The 24,272-nt window shown below is 44.4% G+C and overlaps 1 protein-coding gene across 3 annotated transcripts in view; it reads right to left on the bottom strand.

The window, feature by feature from the left end:
* Positions 1-15,372, bottom strand: part of NFYC (nuclear transcription factor Y subunit gamma) — a 55,112-nt gene extending 39,740 nt beyond the window's left edge. Inside the window, exons 1-2 of one of the 3 annotated variants that reach the window (XM_081200066.1) lie at positions 15,221-15,370; positions 13,709-13,774 (exon numbers count right to left, since the gene is read on the bottom strand). In XM_081200066.1, coding sequence (XP_081056192.1) covers positions 13,709-13,721 — 13 coding nt within the window. In that variant the 5' untranslated portion in view covers positions 13,722-13,774; positions 15,221-15,370. Of the gene's footprint in view, positions 1-2,645; positions 2,889-13,708; positions 13,775-15,220 lie in introns of those variants that run through there. The other 2 variants (XM_081200067.1, XM_081200068.1) reach the window with 2 other exon arrangements.
* Positions 15,373-24,272: the final 8,900 nt, after the last annotated feature.

The raw sequence follows: 24,272 nt of genomic DNA, 5'->3' as shown, positions 1-24,272 counted from the left end.
AATGGCAATCACATTTTGAGTGACATCATCAATCCTTTACATGGAGATCTACTGCTATCCTCTATTTGCCAGTTGGTTCAATGACTTGAATAAAGGGACAGGAGGCATGCTTTCATTTTATCTAGGACACAGAACTGCAAGCTTTAGCGAAAACAGGGTCAATCTTGAGAAACTGGGGTGCTAGGATAAAAGCAAAACAATGCCTGGTTTATGATTCATAAAAAGGCCAGTTCTGCAGTTTCCTAACACACCTTTATACGTGCAAAGCAGAGTCTATGCATTTAAGGATGGTGGTGACCAATAGGCTTGGCTTGAATCTTATCAGACCCTTCCATGAGGAGCTAATACTGGGGCAATACAGAAGCTAGTTGGAAGAAATAAGTGTAGCAATGTACACAGAATATGCCAGTGGCATAGTCCACAAGGAAGCTCTACTGTACAAGCTCCACTGATGTTGCTATTCATTTCAGGAATGTGCCCTAAGTTCTTAACTACAGCAGAAACAAGGATGCATAGACATTTGCAAAACTTCTGTGCCAGCTGGGGGGGGGGGGATGGGAGACCTGAGGACATCCATGAAATGGGATATCTTGCTTTTGCAGTTAAGTGAGAGCTGCTACTGGGCAACCAGAGCATCTGTTTGGGAGATCTATGTCCAGCAAGGGGTTGCTGCTTGCAAATGGGGACAAATGAAGTTAGAGGTAGCTGGAGACAGCAGCAATCTCACAATCTCTCTCTCTCTCCCTCACACAAACACACACACATGCCAGCAGCATACATGGGGTCAGGGCAGTGGAGGAGGAGAAACAAGCTTCCTGTCCCCTTCAGCAACTCAAGACACCAGGGCCAATTTTGAGCCAACAAGGCTAATGGGTGGCTGGATGCTTGCCACCCTCATTCATGAACAGCTGATTCTTGAAGGGTGGTGTAAAATCCATCCTTAGAAACTGACACTTGGTAAAGTTTATTTCCAAGAGACACTCTTATGTTAACACTATGTTTAATGTTGATGCAAAATTAGGTTGTGCCCCTGCTCATCACCCCATTACATTGGGGGGGGGTGGCAACCTGCTTTGAACGCTCAAAATTTAACTTCCAAAGCCAGTGGAGAAAGGTTAGGCAGGATATAAGGACAGAAAACAACATTCCTTATCTTCTTAAATATCACAATCCCTTGGAAACTTTGGAACTGAGGCAAAGGGGGGGGAGGGAGAACAATTTCAAGGATTTTTGTTTAAATGGCTTCAGTTTCAGTCTTCCACTTACTTATACCAACTATGGTTTTGCTCAGGTATTACAAATAACTCTTCAGCCTCCTCCTAATCCAGATGCTTCTTGATAGCTAAGAACAGCATAAACAAACTTTGTCCTTCAATCGTTAAAACTCAGAGAAGCAGTGCTTCAAGGTCACTCTTGTTAGCAAAGGAAGGCCTTGCTCCAGCAACTTTTACTGCAACACCATTCCAACTATGAGGGAGAAATGTAAAAAATAAAAAAGCCATGAGTGTCAGTCTTTACTCAATGCAAACAGGTAACCCATTCCAGAGTGCACTTGTTCCCCTTCTTCCAGTAAAGGATGACTGATCTCAGTGGTAGGAACATCCCAGTGACCTTCATCATCTACTTACAACTAAGAAGAAAAGCAAAAGCCTTCTAATACTTGTCAAAAGAAAGCAGAAGTCTGCAAAAGAGATGCAAGTCTTTTGGTACCCACAGCAAAGTCTTTAGTAGCCTGTGACCAAAGGAAAAACTTGTCTCACTTAACCTAGATAAGAGGCAGAAACTACAAGGGCAGGAGATTAAACCCTTCTCCGTCCCCTTTACTTCCCCACATCAACAAAATGTGGTTGCTGCAAAGGTTTTCAGATCACAGCACATGGAAACTGACTTTATGATACATGCAATACAATACAGAATGACAGCTGCCGTTCAGAACGATGGTGATTTAAGCAAGTAATACACCCCCCTCGCTGAAGCTTTATAAGCACTGGGGGGCAGGGGGGGGGGAGATGACAGGTGAAAAAATGTTGCCAAGATTTACAAATGCATGGCACCTACATTAACGCTAATATGTACAGAGTAATGTATCAGTTTAAGGCCTCAGCTACTAAAGACTGAATGGTATATAGCAAGGGAGCAGGTTAATGCTAACTCTCCTCCCGACACCCCCACTCCTCCAAATGTGTTGCCAATGTTCTTTGTATTTCCCAAAATCAAAAGGGCATTTGAAGAACAACTCCCTTATGTTTTTCTCCTTCTATGAAAGCTTCAGTGCATTTGAACAAAGACAAATTATCAGAAGGGGAAAGGGGGGGGGAGAGAAAGAGTTCCAGGTTTTCAACCCAGATCTTGCACAAAAGATTAGGCATCTCTGCACAAATTAATCTCTTTCCTCACACATCTCCTTTTACAGCTACAGAAGTGGGGGCAAGCGGGGGGTGGGTGGGGGGAGGACAGGGAGCCAGCTAAAGGGCATGCACAAGCCAAGGAGAGCAAGGTAAGGTAGGTGCTCCTCCGTAAGGTATGCAAGGAATGCAAAGGGGCCATTTTCTGAGACAGTTTCAACTTATCTGCACTCTTGGATTCTTGGTTACAGCTAGGATCGCTACATAGAAAACAAAACAAAAACAATTAAAAAAACTTACCAGGGATTGCGTTTATTTTATGTGCAGTTAATTGTGCTTCCTCTGACAGAGCTAATTAAGTCATTCCTAGCCCTTCTCCACACAAACACACACAAAACCAGAGGTGGAGGAAGAGGAAACAAAGGCAGCAGGAGATGCAGGAAAAGGTCTCTGGAGTGTCCACTGTGGTACAAAACTGAACAGCTGCCCTCCCAACAAACTATTCGCCATTTTTCTTTGTCTTTCAGCTGACCCCTGCCTCAGTGAAAAACTCCCAGAGACTCCAATGAAACACTGTGCAGCCTCCTTCCACTTTAACAGTCAAAGACATTCAATCTAGCATGCTATTTGACACCAAACCTCGCCTCCGCCTGCATCTCATTGGCTAAGCCCCTTTATCTAGGAAGATCACAGAGGCTGGATTGGCTGCTCCAGTCATCACTAACCTCCTTTGTACACTTCCTGTTTTAAAGTTACCTTGAGATGCAGAACAGGGGTCAGACACGGAGACTTCAAGCTAGAAACAACTTACATAAAAGGAATTTCTGGCAAAGACACACTTTTAGCAATGAGAATAGGAAATCGTGAAAAAGAAAGGCAAGCCTCCCCCTTTTTGTCTGTACCCAGCACAGTAACATCTACATTTCTGGCCCTTTCCTTCACATTATATTAATAAAAACTTGGCTCTGCTAATCATAGGATTTTAAAAAACCTGGTAATTAAAAAAAAATCTTTTTTTAAAAAAAGCTGTAATTTTCACAGCATGCCTATTGGCCCCAGAGGCTGTCCATATACAGTATAGCTTCACAGGCATTGAAATACAGAGCAACAGCAAGCACCTGGGGTTGCTCAGAAGTAAAGGGGAGAAGAGAAACAGTGGGCACATATCATTATTAGAGTACACAGGCACCCTTATGGCAGCAGGACTCATCAGCAGACTTGAGGCTTAGGAGCGCTGGTTCTCTTCCCACCCACCCCTCTTGGTAAAGTGGTCTTCTGGCAAAACTAGCTGCTCATCAAGGGATTCCCTTACTGCACACAGTCATCACAAACGCTTCCCACACATCAGCAGTTACACATCAATTGCCAGAAATGCGGCAGGTTTCCATGCCCGCAACTGAGCTCAGCTTCCTGCAGCTGCCAAAGACATTGCCAATATAATAATTCAAAAGGCAGGTGAAATCATTTTATGCACCTACACCTGCATGCTTTTCATGAGAACATTCAGATACTGCATAAGAACCTTGTGGCACCTTCCCTAACACAGCACAAGCTGCCATGGACTAAAGCCTACTTTGTCAGATGCATTTGTCTATCTACTGAATGACCCGCAACGCCTCTTTCTTCCTAGGTTCCTTCTTCTCCCTGACACCTCTCCCTCTCTCTAACCAAAACCCTCCTTTCCTAATACTGCCTACTTGTCTTGGGCTGCTGCCCTCTCAGGCCTGTTTTCCTAAGTTTTCCCTCTTTCTCTCTTTTTTCATGTCCTTCTCCTGCCTCCCTTGATCTCTGAGTAGCTCAGACCATGGCAACAAAGCTGCGCTTCCTCCACAACCACCATGACATTAAGAGCAGGCATATGCAAACTCTTTCCTCCAGATGTTTTGCGACTACAACTCCCATCATCCCTAGCTAACATGACCAGTGGTCAGGGATGATGGAAGTTGTAGTCCCAAAACATCTGAAGTTTGCCTATGCCTGCATTAGAGTAACTCAACTAAACAATGTTAAGACCAACACCACCATAATCTCTTGCAACATTACAATGTTTTACCTGAATTGTAATAAAACACAGTATTTCACTGAACAAATGTACGTGGAAAGTGGATAACCTAACAGGCAAACCTTACTTCTGTTTTGCGAACCTGGAACTGCGACCAAGTACTAAATTAACTGTGTACAGCAGTTTTCAATCCAGAGGCAAAAAACAGAAGTGCTATGGTGCTTGCATTGCACAAATCCCTTCTTCCCCAAAGCCCAAGCTCTTGGATCAGGAGAACACACTGCATATGTTTAGGCAAGCCTTGCAACTGGTCTTTGGGAAGAGTAAATGATTCCTTGTAATACAATATAGCAATATAATAATGCCATCCCAACTCACAGGCAAATGTGCACAACCTGTTGTGCAAGCAAGCCAATTATTCTGTGCATATATGAAAGGCTGAATTCTTTTGCTTCTAATATCTTCTTTTGCTTCTAAAAGGGGTGGTGGGAGAAGCAGCAGCCATGAATGGATTGGCAGAAGAGAATCTTTGCTGTTCCATTCTCTTCTGCCAATCTAGATATGAACTTGAGGCATTTACACAATCTGATATACAAAATGCCAAGCAGCCCCAGGCCCCAAACACAAATGTGAATGGGTTTAAAAAACAACAACATTGAAAAATAAAATAATCTTCTATATCTTTTGGAAACAGTTTAGCCTATCTGTCTGTTCTCTGAGTTTGGCACTTCTTGAGATATCATTGCCAAAGTTGGCACAAGGGTTCCCAAGGTAAGGGTGGAAGACTTAGTTGATGCCAGGCACCATTTTGAATTAAGATGGCAGACCAAAACATCATTTTGGCATGACTTTGCCTATTTTTTGGCATAGGTTTGGCCATCTCTTGAGATTACGTCACCAAACCTGGCACAAGGGTTCCTTCAGTGATATTTGTAAAAGTTGGGTGCCAGGTGCCATTTTCATATTCTCTACTTTCATTACCTTCTTTCCATGAGCTCCTCCTCCTCCCATCTCTTGTATCTTGATTAATAATTGTCACAGCAAATCCTTTCCATAATTCATAATATTCTGTCATTACATTACCTTACTCTATTTTCATCTTATCTTATATAAAACCTTAAAACTTAAAACTTAAATCTTATTTTTACCAGCTTCTCATAACCATTACCTTTTTACCTAATTCTTTAAACATTTTTACAAGAGCCAAGTAGTTTCATTTCAACATTTTTCCAACGTTCATTAAACATTTCTAATGATAAAAAAGAGAGAAAAAACAATCCAATCTTCTTCCAGCGTCCCCTCCCCCGGTCCCAGGATTGTCAGTCCTTTTTATCCCATTAGTCTGGCACATTAACCTGGTGATCTTATGTCCGAGGCCTTCAAATCTCTTCCATGTCCCTTCCGCAGCTCTTCTTCATATTTTCCTTTCACTCGTGGGAACTCCAGCTTGGTAGTGTTTTTGACCCTTTTCAACAAATCAACCCCTTTCCCATAGTCCAGACTAGACTCCATGTAGTATTTTAAAACATGCTTCAAATTCCCTCCAAAATTGGAAGTCCCAACAACTCCAAACCTCTGACGGCCCATTGCCAGACTCGGAAAGTCCAAACATCCCTGCATAGGGGGGGGGTCAAGCAGGTGAGGTGGCCTTTAAGGCATTCTGGTCCCAAGCTGTTTTAAGGCTTTATGCAGCATAACTAGCACCCTGACCTTAGTACAATAAATCATCAATTTAAATCCTCTTGGTTTAAATCAATCTACCTGCTACTATATTCCTGTCAGTGCAGCTACCAACATGCACAAATCTTCACAGCTAGAAGGAACATGTATAGAAGCATAATTTTTAAATGATCTTGTGCAATTCTTCAGAACCAAGTTGCATCTCGGAAGTCAGCCAGATCAAAACAAAAACTCAATGGAAGCCTGAAAAAGTACATTCTCCTGTTCATAATAAGGGTACTAAACAGTCTGACAATGCGATTTTGTCTTTGCTCTGTTTGCTTATATGAACAATGCTCATTTTTCTTAAGAAGCTAGTTTCCAAGTTGTTTTTTAAAGTGGATGTTTTCAACTTGAAATATAAAATGTTAGAAAAGAATAGGGGCTCCTCACCATTCAGACAGGAAGAACATTTCCCATCCCTGACAAGGGTGTTGAGAAAAAGAAGTTTCTTGGAAGCAGAGAGTTCCAGCCTAAAAAAGGAAAAGAGGGAGTAGAACTGTGGCACATAAGGTTTAGTACAGGCATAGGCAAACTCCAGCCCTCCAGATGTTTGGGGACTACAGTTCCCATCATCCCTGACCACTGGTCCTGTTAGCTAGGGGTGATGGGAATTGTAGTCCCACACATCTGGAGGAACGGAGTTTGCCTATGCCTGGTTTAGTAGGAAGCTATACATGGAAGGAAGTTTATGAAGAGTAGGGAGGTACTTTATCACACCTGTTAATCCTAATAATTGGCATAACCCTCCACCAGAATGGACTGATTTAAATCAGAAAAGGAAGCCAATGATTCTTCATATATTTCCTAAACAAAGTTGCCCATCTGATCACTAAATTATGTTAATTTACAAGTAAACAAAATATTGTTTTCCTCTTAGGGCAGCTATATAAACTGTGTAGATTGGAAAGGGCAGTGTCATTATTAATACAGTTCCCTCAAGAGCACAGGGAGACACAAGCGATCAGTATTTTATATTCCATACTGCATAGTATTTTATGTTCTATAGCAGAAGGGTGAGAGGAAATGTAACAATGATATAGCCATATTACCTTGCAACATCCAAGGGTTAGGAGGGAGGGAATGTATGGCTAAGCTGTCCAAGCAGGCAATGCCTTACTGTTATTAGTGAACTTGTGTGGTTGGTGAAGATACACAGAATGGACCCTTGGCCAACATTGGTTCTTTGAGTGGAATGCAAACACGTAGATTTGTTTATTTGTAGCTTTTCATTTACTTGATTAAAATAATTTGTATGTCGCCTTTCATTTCAACGATATACCTGCTTTAGTGGGGGGAAGTCCGCTGCTTTAGTGGAAAAAGTCCACATATGGAAATAACTCGCACAAAGTGGCTGCTTGCACAGATAAAAACCATGCTGGCTACTGTGCATTATCACACTGTTTACAGATAAAAAGGGTATTTAAGGCTCATAACTCTCTGTGAAACACTGTGATGTTAAGTTGATAATAGCAGCAGGGAAGGAAGAATAAACTTTTTAAACTTCTGTTCATGGGTCCAAAGTACAGATTAAAATCATTGGCAATAACCACTGAAATTGCTCCGGCAATAGGAACCTAAGAAGGTACCTTACACAGGGTCAGACCACTGGCCCTTTCAGCTTAGTATTATCTTGACTGGCAGCAGCTCTCCAGAGTTACAGACAGAGGACATTCCCAACTCTTCTCGGAGATGCCAGGGATTGATCCCAGGACATTCTGTATATGCATGGTAGATGCTCTCCCACTGAGCTATGGCCCTTCCCCATGTTCAAAGGTAGCATACCTTTAAGCATAGGTGGCTGCTATGAAGTATTATTTACTTCTACTGCTTTCACAGCTCACATCTAACTAAATTGTGTGGCTTGCTCAAGAGGCAAAGCAGGAGCTTCAGACTGCAGTGGAGAAGCAAACTTGCCCCTAATTTCTAGAGAAGAAAAATGGACCAAATCAGGAGAAGAAAGGGGAGTGGGGAAGGTCAGAGTGTAAGAAACAGTAAAGAAAAAGACCAAAAGGGAACAAAAAACTCAGAGGAAATAAGGCACGTTTTGGAGGAGAGCAAGGCACACATACATACTCTCCAAGTGGAACCTCTACAGGGACTGACAGAAAAAGCAGAGTAAGCAATAGGAAATATGGGTTTAGTAGAAAAAGCAAACCCTAGTTATGAAAGAGGGATAGCTTCAGGCCAAGTCTGCCCACCAGTGTTAGAAACTGAGATATGAAAGCTAGGAACTAAATGGCACCTTAAATCTAGATTATGGGTGCAACAACAGAATGTCTAGACACGCTTTAAAAAAAGAAAGAACACAAAGCTGAAAATGAATGAACTGCAGCTAAAATATTATGTTCATTTTGCACATGATCTAGTCCTTCCCCTGCCCACCTCCCTAATAATCTTAAGAGGGTCTCTTCGCCAGTCTTCAGAGAGTAGCTGGAATTGGGGAGGCAGAAAAAGGTCCTCCTTTCCTCCCACTGAAATTTTAGGTGCAGTACTGCACCCAGAGCTCAGAAATTGCTTGAGCTAATGAAATTCCCTGTTGCCAAATGCACCTAGAACAATGGGAGTTCCGAACACTGTTGCCCAAAAGATCCACTTTGGAGGAGAATGGACCTCCAGGGCCATTAGAAAGCATCACTGTGTTTGACTCTGGTTTTGATCCTTGCCTCATAGTGTGAAGCACATCCAGCACAAAGTATTAGCCCAATAACTGTATGAAATTCCTTTCAAAGCAGGGCATCCAGATATGTAGCTGACCCTGCCACAAGAAAAGAAGAAGAACAGAGAGCCACTATTATGACATCTTGAGGCAAGACAATCATATGACCAAGAAAATCAGAAGTTCCTGCAGGAGAAATAATTTGAGGCAGGCTGAGGCTGAAAATAAATCAATATAGTGGAGTAATAAAGATCTCCAAAGACAATCTGGAAATCTCAGAAGCTGAAAAAGGAGTCCTACAACAGAAAATCCAAGATCAAGAATAGGAGGCCTCTGAGGCCTATACTTCAAAAACTGATGCCGAGATGTTCAACAAGATCAGGAGAATAAACCAAGTAGAGACGGTGAAGAAGAAGATTACTCTGAACAACCTGGGGCAAAAATTTAGGGCTAAGACACAACTGCATGATGATTTGGAAATAGAAAACGAAAAAACCCATAATCCATACCTCCAAGGCAGAAACTGTTATCAACAAAGAATAAGAGTCAAACAGGGCCATGATCCCGATATTAAAAACATGGGATGGAATCCAACTATACAGCTTCGCTAGCACAATAACTTTTAATTGCATAATGGAACTTTCCTGCCTGCTTCCTCTCCTCTAAACCTGTTCCAGGAGTTCCTTCAACCCTACAGAGCAGATTTACAGGCACGCAGGAGGTACACAGGGAAAGGAAAGTTCTATTGCATCACTGGAAGTCCTTGTGCTAGTCAAACTGTTTAGACGGATAATGTTCATGGTTGTGACAGATGTTGAAAACGAGCTTTTATAAGATGAAACATTGCATGTTCTCTTCCTGCTCCAGAATCAATAGTTTGTTTGCATGGCCTAACAGTACAAAAAACTCTTAAGACAGCTATGATGGTGTCGGATTACATTAGAGCTAGAGTGAGGAAGCTGGTGGCCCCCAGATGTTGTTGGACTCCAACTCCCATCAGCCACTGTCAACATGGACAATGTTACAGATAGGTAGCCGTGTTGGTCTGCCGTAGTCAAAATAAAAAAAATCCTTCCAGTAGCACCTTAAAGACCAACTAAGTTAGTTCTTGGTATGAGCTTTCGTGTGCATGCACACTTCTTCAGATACACTGAAACAGAAGTTGCCAGATCCTTCTATATAGTGAGAAGGTGGGGAGGGGTATTACTCAGAAGGGTGGTGGGAATGGGAGATTGGCAGATAGCTGAGATGAGCCTGTTGACGACTCTTAACGACTGTAATAGGTCTTACAGGAAAAGGCAAGGGGTGAGAAGGTGAGAAATGGCTTAGTCATATATAATGAGATAAGAATCCAATGTCTCTGTTCAGACCAGGTCTCTCCATGGTTTTAAGTTTGGTAATGAGTTGCAATTCAGCAGCTTCTCTTTCCAGTCTATTTCTGAAATTCCTTTGTAGTAAAACAGCTACTTTGAGATCTTGTATAGAATGTCCTGGGAGATTGAAGTGTTCTCCTACTGGTTTCTCTGTTTTGTGATTCTTGATGTCAGATTTATGTCCGTTTATTCTTTGGCGTAAGGTTTGGCCTGTTTGTCCAATATAGAGAGCTGAAGGACACTGTTGGCATTTGGACAATGTCAGGGATAATAGGAACTGCAAACCAGCATAGGAAGCTGCCCTATACAGAGTCAGATATTGTTCCATCTAGGTCCATATTATCTAAACACTGGCTGCCAGTTTGTTTCTGGGCCCAATTGAAGGTGCTCATGCTACTATTTAAAATTGTAAACAACTGATGCCCCAAATATCAGAGGTATTTCCCTAAAGACCCTTTCATGTCTTAAGAGCAGCCAAGGTAACTCTGCTACCCTCAGAAGTTTCAGGTGGTGGCAGCCTGAGCGACAGCATTTTCTGTGGCAGCACCTAAGATGTGGAACTCCATCCCCATAGAGCTGAATCTCCCAACCCACCACACAGCTTTTGATGAATGCTAAAGATGCACATCTTTACACTGGCTATTGACAATATGTGTTTCCTGTGATTTGTTTTAACTGTTTTTAACACTGAATTTCAAGCTGCTGTAATCTACCCCAGAACCTGCTGGTGAAGGGTGAGTAATCCATTTCATTCATTCATTCATTCATTCATTCATTCATTCATTATCTGACTGGCAGCAGCTCTCTGGGTTTCAAATGAGGAACAGTCCCAGTCCTATTTGAAGATTCTGGGGACTGAATCAGGGACCATTTGTATGCAAGGCTCTACCAGTGAGTTATCTGAAAGGCCACAGGTTCTCCACCTCTGCATCAGAGTAGTAGGCAAATTGAATGGGATGAACTGCAAAAATCATATGCATGCTTATTAGTAAGTCCGTTCCACTGATTTCAGGGGGATTCACGCCATAGCGCACCGAAGTGTACTACACAGTATAACACAACTTTCAAATGGAAATTAGAATAGAAAACAAGGAAAGAGATAGGTAGGATGGAATTTGTTATTTCTTTCAAACAAATTTGAGAGGATTCAATATCAGCTTAGTGTGAGAAATAATGATGTGTCAGAGAAATCAGTTTATGGCCATTTCACAGTTCAATCCTGTGTCTATCTATTCAAAAATAAGTTTTATTGAGTCCACTGAGATTTATGAGGTAAGTTTATATTGCTGGGGTGGGGAATCTTTTGGACTTGGCAGGCCAAATCTTGGAGATGGGGAGAGATACAAGGGCCAACTGTGAAAGATCCAGTTTGGGGAAATTGCCTGGTAGGTCAAATGAGGAGGTCTAAGCAAGCTAAATTTGGCACATGGGTCAGAGGTTCCTTTGTGTGTGTGTGTGTGTGTGTGTGTGTGTGTGTGGAAAAAATGCATTTGGAAACAAAAACATATCCAATGGGGCTTATGCAGCAATATTGCTGCAAGAATGCCTTGCAGCTCAGAGGTTCATAGCATACACAGGTCCCCTTCCCATTGGCTCTAATGCAACTGAACTGCCTCAATTTACACCAGGGTGTCGGCAACCTAAGGCCCATGGGCCACAAGCGGCCCATGGGGGTCGTTTAACCAGCCCATGGACCCCCACCGCTCGCTCGGCTCCTGTGCGCCGTGCTAAACCGGCGTGGAGTAGAGTGGCTGGCTCCCATTGGCTGAAGGAAGCTCCTGCAGCCAATAGGAAGCTGGGCACGCTTCCTCCGCAATGGAAATAGCATTTGTGCATGCATGTGTGCGCACTCCGGCCCACTGTGGCGTCTGCGGGACCATGAACCGGCCCAAGCCACAAAAACTTTGCCAACCCCTGATTTACACCCACCTGCATTCCTAGCATATGCTCATTTTAACTAGACAATACTACCTGCTGAGAATAGAGCAGTGTTGTGTAGGGAAGGACAAGGACACAGAAATCACAAGCAAAGTCACTATGAGTCAAATATAGCCCTGGGCTGCCTAGTTAATGCCAGGACATTAAAGGAAGATAATAGCAGTCAAGCTGGAAACTTGCTTGACAGAATACTTCAAGGTGTAGTAATGTTTCCCTTAACATAAAATCTGGAGTTTCAAGTTTAGTGTTTTCTCCCACATAGTGCATGTACTGTTTTTAGAAAACAGCCACTTAGTTCTACATGTTTATAGCTGAAGTGTTGTAATTTATCACTATTTATCCTACTTATTTACTTTAATTGTACAAAAGACTTTATATGAATGGTATTATTACATGCTTTTCCAAAAACATCTTCATAAAGAACTTAATATTAAAGGGCCATTATACAGGTTTTAAGGGAAGGCAAATAATTATACATAGTACAGTAGCATCTCGGCTTACATTACCCTCGGGTAACGTAAACTTCGGGTTGCAAAAGCAGCAAACCTGGAAGTGTTTCGCCGCGCACGCATGTGCAGAAACACTCTACCGTGCTGCATGCATGCACAGAAGCAGTCCCTCCGGTTGCAGAAACCTCAGGATCCGACCAGAGCTCCAGATCGGATCCCGTCCACAACCAGCAGTACCACTGTATTTCAATTCCCAGTGTCATGTTACTTGCCGCAAGAGCAGCTATAACATGCCAAATGTTTCACCTATTTGCTAATATCTCTAAGTACAGTCATACCTCGGGTTACAGACGCTTCAGGTTGCGCTTTTCCGAGTTACGGATGTGCCGAAACCCGGAAATACCAGAACGGGTTACTTCCAGGTTTCGGCAATCGCGCTTTGCGCAGAAGCGCCGAATCGCAACCCGCGCGTGCGCAGACGTGGTGCTACGGGTTGCGAACGTGCCTCCCACATGGATCACGTTCGCAACCCGAGCGTCCACTGGAGTAGTAACCTCCAAAACGACATTTACTCAAAAACGACATTTAAACGTAGCTGACTATATTCATAGTCACACAGGATTAAAAGCTTAATGGCGAAAATGTGGAATGTTGCAAGGCAGTTGCAACTGCTCCTCCATCTCTCTCCTCCAATGCATTACAGCAGAGCTTTCCAAACTGTGTCGTGACACTGTCGGCTGCAAGCTCCTCCTGGGGTTAGCTTAACCTCTGGTTTGCTAGGAAAACTGTTGTAAAATATGTTCCTATTAAGATACCTTTACTTGCTCCCATGCAAATATGCTCCCATTTCTATGCCTTTTTATCAGACAGCATATTCAAAGCCACTTACAACAAGAGGATTAAATCAAGTTATGAGGAAGCAAGGAAAGTTGTTTGGGTGAAGCTTGGGAAGTATACAGGGGTACCTTGGAGATATTATGGGTTCAGTTCCAGACCACCACAGTAAAGCAAATATTGCAATAGAGTGATTCACACCCTTTTTGGTTCTGTTCCCCAGTGATATAAAATTAATATTTACACTATACTGTAGTCTATTAAGCTAGCCTCCCCCCCCCCCCCGGCTGCAGGGGCAGGAGAGGAAAAACCTTGCCCTAGCCCCAGCCAGCTTCACTCAAGTTGCCCAAAGAGGGGTGGCATAATAATAAAAATTTATTATTATGCACCACAGGGCTTCATTCCCCTGGAAGCAGCAAAGCTGCCTGCAACTGCATCCTCGTAAGAAACAGTATCTGTGAAGTGCAATAAAGTGAAGTGCGATAAAATGAGATATGCCTGCACAATAAATGTTTTATCAAAGTTAAACAAGCAATACACAAATGAAAAAATGAAGTGTCACAAAATCTATCAGAGCAGCAAAGGGAGGGAAATCACAAAAGCAGTTGAACATAACTTCCTTGGGTCTTAAAATATAATAAAAGCTTCTATGCAGAGTTTGCTTATTTTCTTCCTTTCCTCCTCAAACCCTTTTCCATGTGCATCATTAATGTTTTATAGATTATAAACCTGTATTGCTTCTTATTGGCCTGTATGCCTATCTAGGAATCTTTTCAGCTGAATAGCAAGGTATAAAGATGCTTTAAATAAAATCAGGTCAAAAACAAAGTCAAGGCTTGGATGAATGGAAAAGGATGAATGCAATGTCTGAGGCAGCGTCGTTCTTTATTTAAATATCACAATAGCCCTCCAATGAGCTCAGGGCAATATACATGGCCCTTTACTACCCCTCTCCCCATCCTCACAACAACCTGGTTCATTTATTCTTTAGTAAATTTATATCTCATCCTTCCTCCACCTAGCTCACATTAGCATACATGGATCTCCCCCACTCTATTTTATCCCAGCAACAGCACTGTGAGGCAGGTGAGACTGAGAGACAGTGAGTGGCCCAAAGCTACCTAGCGAGCTTCATGGCTGCATAGGAATTAGGGTTCTAGTCTAATAATCTACCCACTATACCACACTGGATCTAAGAGATAGGTAAGGCTGAGAGGAGAACACATAGCTCAAGGTCACACACTGAGCTTCATGGCTGACAGATGTGAGCTACTCTAACTACTGTGCCCACTGCCTCTTTCTCAGGATTCTAGGTCCTGCAACCCTATAACATGCTTACTCTGAAGTCCCACTTGGCTCCTTCTGTCCAACCACCTTAAGCGTGCACAGGATGTTGATGCCTCAAGGTCTACTGAAACCCCAAAGCCTGAACCCCCCAGATCACTTCTCTGATCACCTTGCCCTCGGCCCCACTCCGACAACTTCTCCTTCTCTCCCACCCTCTATCCTGGTTACTTCCATAAACTTCCAAGCATTCCCTTTCAGACGCACGCGCTCGCTCTCAGCCCCGCCCCAATACCGTTGGGCGCTTAAGGGCATCAGAAAGGGGCGGGGGCGGGGGAAACATGCGATTTCCGTTGCATCCTGCTCTCTCCACGGTCCGCTGGCGGCACTCACCCAATCGCCGAGCTGGAGTTCCGGGCGGCCGCCTTACCCCGCTGCCAGCCAATCAGACACAACACCGGAGGGCCCATCCAACCAATCAGAAGCGGGGAGGGAGGGAATGGCGGCACCGAGAGAGGGGGAGGGGGAAAACAGAGTCCAACTGCTGCTACTCCTCTCTACGAGATCTACCCCTCCCCCACCAACCAACAAACAAAAAAGATCCATCCCAGACTCACCAAGCTAATCAAGAGTCCGTGGTTTCCGCTGCGCTCCGGTGGCGGGTGCGAGTGCTAGTGCGTCAACCGCAGCCCGCGCGCTCCCGGACGCAACGAGGAAGGGGGGCGGGGATGTGACGGACGGAGCGAGCGCAAAGTGGCGGTGAAACAAGATGGCGGCGGGGCTGGGACTGAGGAGGGTAAGCCCCGCCCCTTCTCTACGTTTGTTACTTCGTCCACTTACTGCGCAGGCGCAAATTTCTTTTCCCCCCCCTCCACGTTCCTCGTAGTCGTTCGGTATCGCGATATTTTTTTTGCCATACGCGAGCGACGCGCGTTCTTTCCGCGTGGGAGCCTGGGAGTTGTAGTTTTTGTTCTACCTCCCCAGAAGGTAATAGTTGTATGTACCAAAGAAATAGAACCACGTTTCCCAAGGAGGAACAGAAGAAGTGAGCCAAGGAGGATTGTGGCACCCCGATACGATCCTGTGCACGCTTAGTTAGGCGTAGATCCCATTTCTTAGTTCAGTGGGATTAACTCCCGAATTGGTTTCCGCTGGCTATAGGGTATGGTAGTAGGAGGTGTCTCCCTCCGTCCTCGTTATTGCGCATCCACGAAATTTTGTCTTCATCATTTTATCCGGGAATGGTGGTTATACGTACCGTCTTCATCTGCAAAAGACCTAGGGCAGACCTACTGCTTCATTCCCTATCACAAGAACATAAGGAGAGCCTGCTGGATCTGCCTAATGGTACACACCGTGTTCTCACAGTGGCCAACCAGATGCCCATTATGAGAAGCCTGCAAACACGACTCCAGCACAGCAGCCCCCTCCCCTTCCATCAATTTGTAATTCCAAGCAGACATGCTTATAAGCGCAGGGCCGGGCTTTGGTAATCTTCTGTAATACAGCAAGCGCCCTGTGCGAGGCCAAAATTTGGCACAAATTGTATAGGACAAGAGTGCAGGAAACAAGCATAATCTTTGGGCTTATCCACACTTACTTTTTCCCCTCTTCCCAGGCATGGTCCAAACTTTAAAGCTCTAGGTCTGAGCTTTTTTTTTTTGCCCTGGAGTCCACCCCCCTCCAGAAACCTGTTCTTTAGTGCCCAATCTAAGCAAAGGGCAATCTGCTTAAAACTTGAACTGTCATTTGTCTGACTGAGAACGGAAGAGCGAGTCTTCATGGGGCTGCTGAATTTGCTCCCTGGTGCCCTTTTAGAACAGACCAGCACCCTATTTCAAACCAACTGAGAAGTCCAGATGGCTTCAGGAGATTTCTGTCCATCCACTTTCCTTTTTATGTCTTACATTCTCTACCACTCATCAAGTAATGCTCCATTTCCTACCCAACAGCCTCTGTATCAGTAAATGAAAGCCACTGCTTCAACAGAATGACCAGCTTGCAGTACAAAAAACACCACTGCCTTTTGCAGAACAAGGTCTGTGTGTGCCAGGCAGGCCTGAAAAGTTGCAGCTTGCAAAAGTGAAGTTTTCTGCCCACCCCCACCCAGCACATTCCAAAATGAAGTGGTGCCTCGGGTTACATACGCTTCAGGTTACATACGCTTCAGGTTACAGACTCCACTTACCCATAAATATTACCTCGGGTTAAGAACTTTGCTTCAGGATGAGAACAGAAATTGTGCTCCGGCGGCATGGCAGCAGCAGGAGGCCCCATTTAGCTAAAGTGGTGCTTCAAGTTAAGAACAGTTTCAGGTTAAGAACAGACCTCCAGAACGAATTAAGTTCTTAACCTTTGGTACCACTGTACATTCTCCTCTTTCAGTTTCATGATAGAGCAATGTCTGCAAGTCTACAGCATTTTTTGTTTTTGCACTTTTGTCTGGCACCTCATATGGTGCCTTTGCTGAAACACAGAAAAAGAGAGTTGGTTCTTCAGAAGTTAATTGTTAATTTCAGAGCATAGAACATTACAAGTCTGCATACTCCAAGCTGTAGATTTATGGGCATGGGGGAACAAAGTACAAGATTTTTTCCCTACAAAATAGGCACTTAGAAAAACAATAATCTATTGTTCCACATTGCATAATTTGCCTTGAACAGAATAATCAGAGGTTTCATGGACAGTTTGATGGTCATGAACCCCCTATATGTATCTGCAAAGTAAGGAAACAGTATATTTTTGTGTTTCTTTTTTGCCTCCAGATGGAGGCAGAGAGCAACCACTGATCCTCATCCTTCAGACCGCTTTAGTTACCTTGCAGAATGAGATTATGATGATGTGTTGTAACAAAGCTGAGCCCACTCAAAAATGCTAGCTCCAGGGCCACCACAGCTGAAACCACAATTTTTCCGACACACTGGAATAATTAATATGTAATCAAGCATAATGGCTTGCTGGGGGAAGCTTACAACAGCCTTCCCCAAGCCAGTGCCCTCCAGCTCCCATCAGTTAAGGGTGCTGAGAGGATGTTAGGAGCCCTCTATCCCACTCCCCGCCCACAGACCTACAAATCTCAGGGTGCTTTAATGTTCAATCCCTCTTTCCAAGGAACTCTTGGAATTGTAGCTCTTTGAAGGGAATAGGGGTCTCCAACACCCTTAACAAACTACAGCTCCCATAATTCTTTGAGGGAACCCATGATTGTTTATTGTGGTATCATGGTGCTTTAAATGTGTGGTGTGAATGTGGCCTGAGGAAAAGCACAAAACATAGGGCTCGTCCACACTTCTGCTTGTTCTGTGTGTAGAAAGCATGGGTCCAAGTGGATTTCTGCTTCTCCCATGTTTAGGCAGGGGTCCAAGCAGTTTGGGCATTGCCCTGCTGCTTTACCCTGGAAAACCCATTCTTTGGTGCTAAATAGGATCAAATGGCAATCCAGGGAAAATCCATTTGCTGTTTGTTCCAATTCAGTGGTAAACCATGGGTTTTCCTTGGGGAAAGTGACAGGGCAAACAGAAGTGTTAGCATGTTTGATGCTGCATGGCAAACTTCAGGCTTGCCAGATCTACTTTTTCTTTTTTACTAGAACCTGTCATGGACTGTTTGGATGCAAAGGGAGACAACTGAGAGAAGTAGGTTCAAAGGTCAGGGTGCGGTGGTCAGACAACGGTTAGTGGTGAGAGTGAGAAGACTGGGAGGAAAAGGTTTCAGAAGCTGAAGAGGTCACAGGACTTAGTGAGCTGGGAGAGTCTGTGGAAGAGAGAAGTCCAGAATCGGAGGCAGAAGCTGAAGCAGGAGCTTGAGATGAGGGAGGCCATGAGGTAGAGATGAGTCAGACTGGTGAAGAGTCATGGTATCTCCCTCTCCTGCTATGACAAGCTGCCCTCCCCCTTGTCTCCCGGAACCAGAAGAGGCAGGAAAAAGGCAGAGGAGGCAGGGACTTTCAGTCTCCACTTTCATGGAGGAACTCATCTATACTCATGATTTTTAATGCTAAAAATGAGTTTCAAAAGGGTTGTTATAATCTTATAGCCATATGATGTTCTTTTAAAACTTCAATAATGAGTTATTAAAATGTGACACCAGAGGGCACTGCAGAATTCTCCCTGTCAAATAAGTGGGTAGACTGTGTAGAAAAGGAAGCAGAGGAAAGAGAATGCCTTTATGTTTAGAATATCAAAAGCATCGTTCTAAGAATGTTTAAAGAGTGAGTATAGATCCAGCCAGGAAATGTTCTGCTCTGCTCATTAGGCCTGACACTCAATCAAGTCTGTGGAGATTGTGTTTTTGCTAATAAAGAATCAACTCCATCTTTGAACCGTGTGATTACTGACCAGCATGCTCCTGTGACAGAACCACAAGATCTACCAACCAAAGCAAGAAGTAAAAGAATTAGGTGGTCTGTGAGCACATTCTGAGACTCAGAATTTATTTTCAGTACCAGTAGTTTGTTGAACTCCTAGACTCCTAGTTAGTCCGTGCTTCAACAGTCTGATTTGGTATGCAGGGGAAATGATATTTTTGATGCCACTGCAAAATGTCTACTGCAAAATGTCCAGAGATCTGCCAGTAGATCCTAGTCTATCATTGGTCCCAACCTGCAGGCTATGAAAGGTTTCCAACCCTGCTTAGCGGCCTGGGCAGAACTCATTCTGGAAAGGCAGGGATACATTTGTGGCCAAATGCAAACTAGCTGGCACACCCAAAGAGGGTTGAACTCCTTGTTTATCAGCCATGTCTTTAGCAGCCATGCTCCCCCCCCACACACACACATGTGGTGTGACATGTGACCATGGTTTTGGGGAAATGCCCTGGCAGGGTAAGTTGGGCTGAAAGTTTTGCACTCCTGCTAGAAAGGAACTAAAATGGGATTTATTAGATGCACAGACACCTCCACAGTGGTGGAGCTACCTGCTCTGGCACCAGGAGCGTGTACATCCTGGGGCGTGGCTGGCACGTATCCCGGGGGCATGGCGCGCATCGGGGGGGGTGCGTGGAAAGTGGCGCGCGTCCCGGGGTGTGTGTGGCAAGCGGTGAGCGTCCTGGGAGGCGGGGGTGGCCGCGATGGCACCCCCCGGGATGGCACCCGGTCGGACCGCCCCCATTCGTCTGCCAGTGCACCTCCAAAATGTCACAAGTTGACTGTACACTATGCAGGAGATCTGTGCATGTCTAAGACCAAACAGGTGCTTCAGGCTTCACTTTGGAGCTTGAAATGGCTGCCCCAGAAGCCATTGGCTTCATTGGAAATTAATTTGGAAGCTTTGGTAGAACCTGGGAGGGTAAAGATCTAGGTTAACTCTCTCCCCCCCTCCAATAATAATTGCAGAGGGAACCTCAGTTCTACTATCTCAGTTGCTCTCGGCATGAAGCTGAGAGCCCAGAAAGTCTGCTCCTGTAATTTAAGATTATGCAGCATGCTAACATTTCTACACCCCTTTCATTGAGTATGTTCGTCCATGTGCATCGAAGGGGACCCATAAATTAATACATGTATGCCATCTGTTCAGAGGCAGCATCCAGACCTACCTTTTAGCCACCTGCATCACCAGCTCTTCAAACACTCCAGATCAGTTCACAGATCGTTGATGGGCTTTGGAGTCAAGCCTATCAAGGAAGCCCTCCTTGAATCCTCTTAAGACATGTCTCAGAAGGCTAATCCTGTTAAAGCCATGCCATTCCTTTTGCAGAGAACCAACTGATAGTGATCATTGCCAGGAAGTGGCAAATATCCAGCTTCTCTCAAGGTTGAGCGCTTTAAAAGAATGATTTGAATCAAGAGATTGAAAAAGATCTATGATTCTCTGGAACTTTAGGCCTACAGAACAGCCTAGGTTTTTTCTTTTTCTTTTTTCTTTCTTTTGATTTATGTAGAAGAGCTGGCCTATGACATTTTGCAGCCTGAGGCGAAGGACCTACCGCTGTTGCTTCTTCTGCTCACTGATCCCATATACAAGAGCTGAGCAGAGTCTGTACGACTCTGAAGTTTAAAACAGTTGTGGAGTACTTGTGTTCCTCCAGATGTTCCTATCAGGGGAAGTGGGTGGGCCTTTTTCCACCTCTCTTTCCTAGATACCACACCCTCCTTGGAAGGGGAACGATAGGCCATGGTGGCTGGGTACATGAGAGTTGTGTGTCTGAGCTTTTGGAGTGAGGCTCAGATTTCCAGATACAGAGGCATGTCTGCTCTGTGCCAGACTTTCAGCTCCAGGGGAGTCTTTAGCGTATGTGCTGCCAGGGTACAAAGATCCGCCCAGAGCCCCCAGGTCTGACAAGCGCCACCATTGTGAATGACAAGGGCCATTGTTGAGTCTGACGATCGCCGCCATTATAAATGACAAGCGCAGCGTTTTTGGTAAATGAGCGCATGAAGTCGAAAGCGCTTTAGTGAAACAACAGTAGGTATGCATTTCAGTAATACCTAGGTCAGTGTTTCCCAACCTTTTTTGGGCAAAGGCACACTCGTTTCATGAAAAAAATCTCGAGGCAAGCCACGCCCCCTCCAGCCAGCCGATTGGCTGGCCAGGAGGCGTGGCCGGATGGGATTCCCCTGCTCTCGCGGGGGCTGAGATGGGATTCCCCGCTCACATGGGGGCGGATGGGATTCCCCGCTCACGTGGGGAAGGGCGTGATGCCCGCAACCCCACCTCCTGGGGCAGGCCCAGTAGCGAGCGGATGCGCAGGCCAAGTAGCTCGCTCGTCGCCCCGCGTGTGCTCGCCGCCGCCGCCCCGCCTCTCACCGCCCGACTCGCCCGCCTCCACGGAACACAAGGCAAAGTTCCACGGCACACTACTGTGCCGCGGAACACCGGTTGGGAAACACTGACCTAGGTATTACTTAGGTATATACTACTAGGTATATAGGTATATATTACCTAGGTATATACTCTTGAGAGTCCCATGGACTGCAAGAAGATCAAACCTCTCCATTCTAAAGGAAATCAGCCCTGAGTGCTCACTGGAAGGACATATCCTGAAGCTGAGGCTCCAATACTTTGGCCACCTCATGAGAAGAGAAGACTCCATGGAAAAGACCCTGATGCTGGGAAACATGGAGGGCACAAGGCGAAGGGGACGACAGAGGACGAGATGGCTGGACAGTGTTCTCGAAGCTACCAGCATGAGTTTGACCAAGGAGCAGTGGAAGACAGGAGTGCCTGGCGTGCTCTGGTCCAAGGGGTCACGAAGAGTCGGACACGACTAAATGACGAAACAACAACAACAACATTACCTAGGTATATATGTATTTTGTTTTTCTAGCTTGATCAAAATTAATTATTTCATAACCTGGAGCAGGAACCGGTAAGCCACTCCAGTATCCCTGCCAAGAAAACTCCATGGACAAAGACAACAGGCATATATTTCATAACAGGTAGATAGTTAAGAGCTTAGGCGGCTTCAGCAGCGGGCGCCTGGCCTTCCCCAGAATTCGGCCCCCGGGTGCCCTGCACCCCTTGCACCCCCGGGTAAAGATGGCCCTGTTCAACTCCCTTGGAAACTTAATGGGGAAGCAAGATCTGCTGGGGCGTTAATTCTGCGAGCCCCTCCATACTATGCTCAGGCTGTATCTATGTGTAACTGAAACCATATATCCAAAAGACTCCATGGTCTCTGTTGACTATTCCAAGGAAACTGAATCCTGAGGAAGCACAGGACCCCCTGGAGTTTCTTGCAGGTTAGAGCTTGGAGTGCCTGCCTGCATCTTTTATCTAACTTTCAAACTCTTGTGGCATATATTGTGCAGACACGTTCAATGTTTTTGTACATTTTATTTCCTAAAATAAGTTTTTAAAAAGAAAATAATGTGCTGTTTTTATTTCTTTCTCATAGCTGCTTTGACTAGAATGTTTCAGAAAAGCAGGTTTGTTTAGTAAGACAAATGTATGTTATGATCAGAATGGAATCTTCATAAAGCATTTTCCATGAAAAGAATATCCTGCCCATGCATGGTTTTGGCAAGGGCACTAAAAAATACACAAATAGTTAATAGTTTCTCCTTCTGGCCCATACAGGAAGGGCAAAACAAAGTCTGGCCGGAATTGAGGGATTTGCAGCTGGGCCAGCTGTGAGGAATTAATTAATTGATCCCCGGTCACATTGTGGACAAGGAGACCTATGGGGAGCTGAAAGATGGCCTGCAGGGCTCCACTCCTCTCTTCTTAAAAGGGGCTTAGCTCTAAGGAATGTTTTCTGAGTAAGCACAGCATCCTTGAAAACCCAGGAAAGGAGACTTTGATTAAACATTCAAATATTGATTAAACCCTAGGAAGAACTTTTTCAGGGTGAAAGCTGTTTTGACAGTGGAACAGACTCCCTAGGTGGTGGACGACCCTAGGATCATTAGAGGCTTTTAATCAGAGGTTGGATGACCATGTATCAGGGATGCTTTAGCCGAGATTCCTGCATCGCAGCGAGTTGAGCTAGATGACCCTTGAGGATCCTTTCTGAGTCTACAACAATAAAGTTTAAATTCAAATGGTATTTATCAACCTGGCTTAGATTTGGAGTTGCCAACATTTCAACCAGCGACTCTAGTTGTGTGCTTCGTAGCAGGTAATGACAAATAATGTTAGTGGGTGTTAACATTTCTTTTTGTGTTTGGAAAGCTTCAGCTTGTGATATTCTTGCAGACAAAGTTTCTGATAAAGGCACAAGAGCAGGCTAGTTTTCCACCCCCACTGGAAAACTGGCACACCCAGCCCAGCTGGCAGTGAGTGTCATTGGCAGTGTCTTGTGGAACTCTCTGCCAATAGAGATTCAGTAGGCGCTTTCTGTTTCTTTTAAATGCCTGCTAAAAACTTTTCGATTCCATCAGGCTTATGCAGGCAATTAAAGAACATGTACAGTATTTCCATAATAGCTGGCTGAGCTCTGATTCTAACTTTTTGATACTTTTAAAAATAAGTGCTTCTTTTTTTCTTTTTGGAAAAAAAGGTGCCCGGTGCTCACCATGATGTTGTTATAGTAAGTGCCACACTTTTAACATTTGAAAGGGAGAAAAAGAGTGCCAGTGCCCTTGGGTACCCCCAGAAAAAAGCACTGGTTTTTATTGTATGAATTTATTTATAATTGTTGCGACTCCTCATTATTATTATTAATAGCAAAATATAAATATTTTTATAAATATTAACGAAGCAAAACAGTCTACCCATCAGGAGCTGATCTATGTGTCAGTCAGTCAATGTTTGTTACGGCAAACAGCCAGCATATTAAACCAGAAATTCTGCATAATTCTCTACATAAACAATAAAAACGACTGATACGGGGTTTTAACAGTCAATATACTAATTAAGTGTACTTAAAATACGTGTCCAGAGGAATAAAACACCATAAAAGAATAAGAGATTTAACAAGAACTGTAGCGGTTTATGGTGATCTATATATGTAATGCATCCTTAAGCGTTATTTGATGAGCTAGCATTTATTTAATAAGGTGATATGGTCATCTGTATATCAGGGGAAGCTAATCTAGTGCCCTGCAGATGTTTTGCATTTGCAGCTCCCATCAGCCTCTGCAACCAGCTTGACTACTGGTGAGAAATGTAGTCCTAGCAACAGCTGGAGAGCCACAGGATTTACCACTCCTGCAGTAAAGAAGGTGTTGGACTTTCCTTCATTGCTATTTTTTAAACAGAAGCTGGATGATCACCTGTCAAAGGTTCTTTA

The sequence above is a fragment of the Podarcis bocagei genome (genome assembly GCF_964188305.1).
Source record: "Podarcis bocagei genome assembly, chromosome: 7".
Taxonomy (NCBI): domain Eukaryota; kingdom Metazoa; phylum Chordata; class Lepidosauria; order Squamata; family Lacertidae; genus Podarcis; species Podarcis bocagei.
This window is presented reverse-complemented; position numbering and strand designations above follow the sequence as displayed.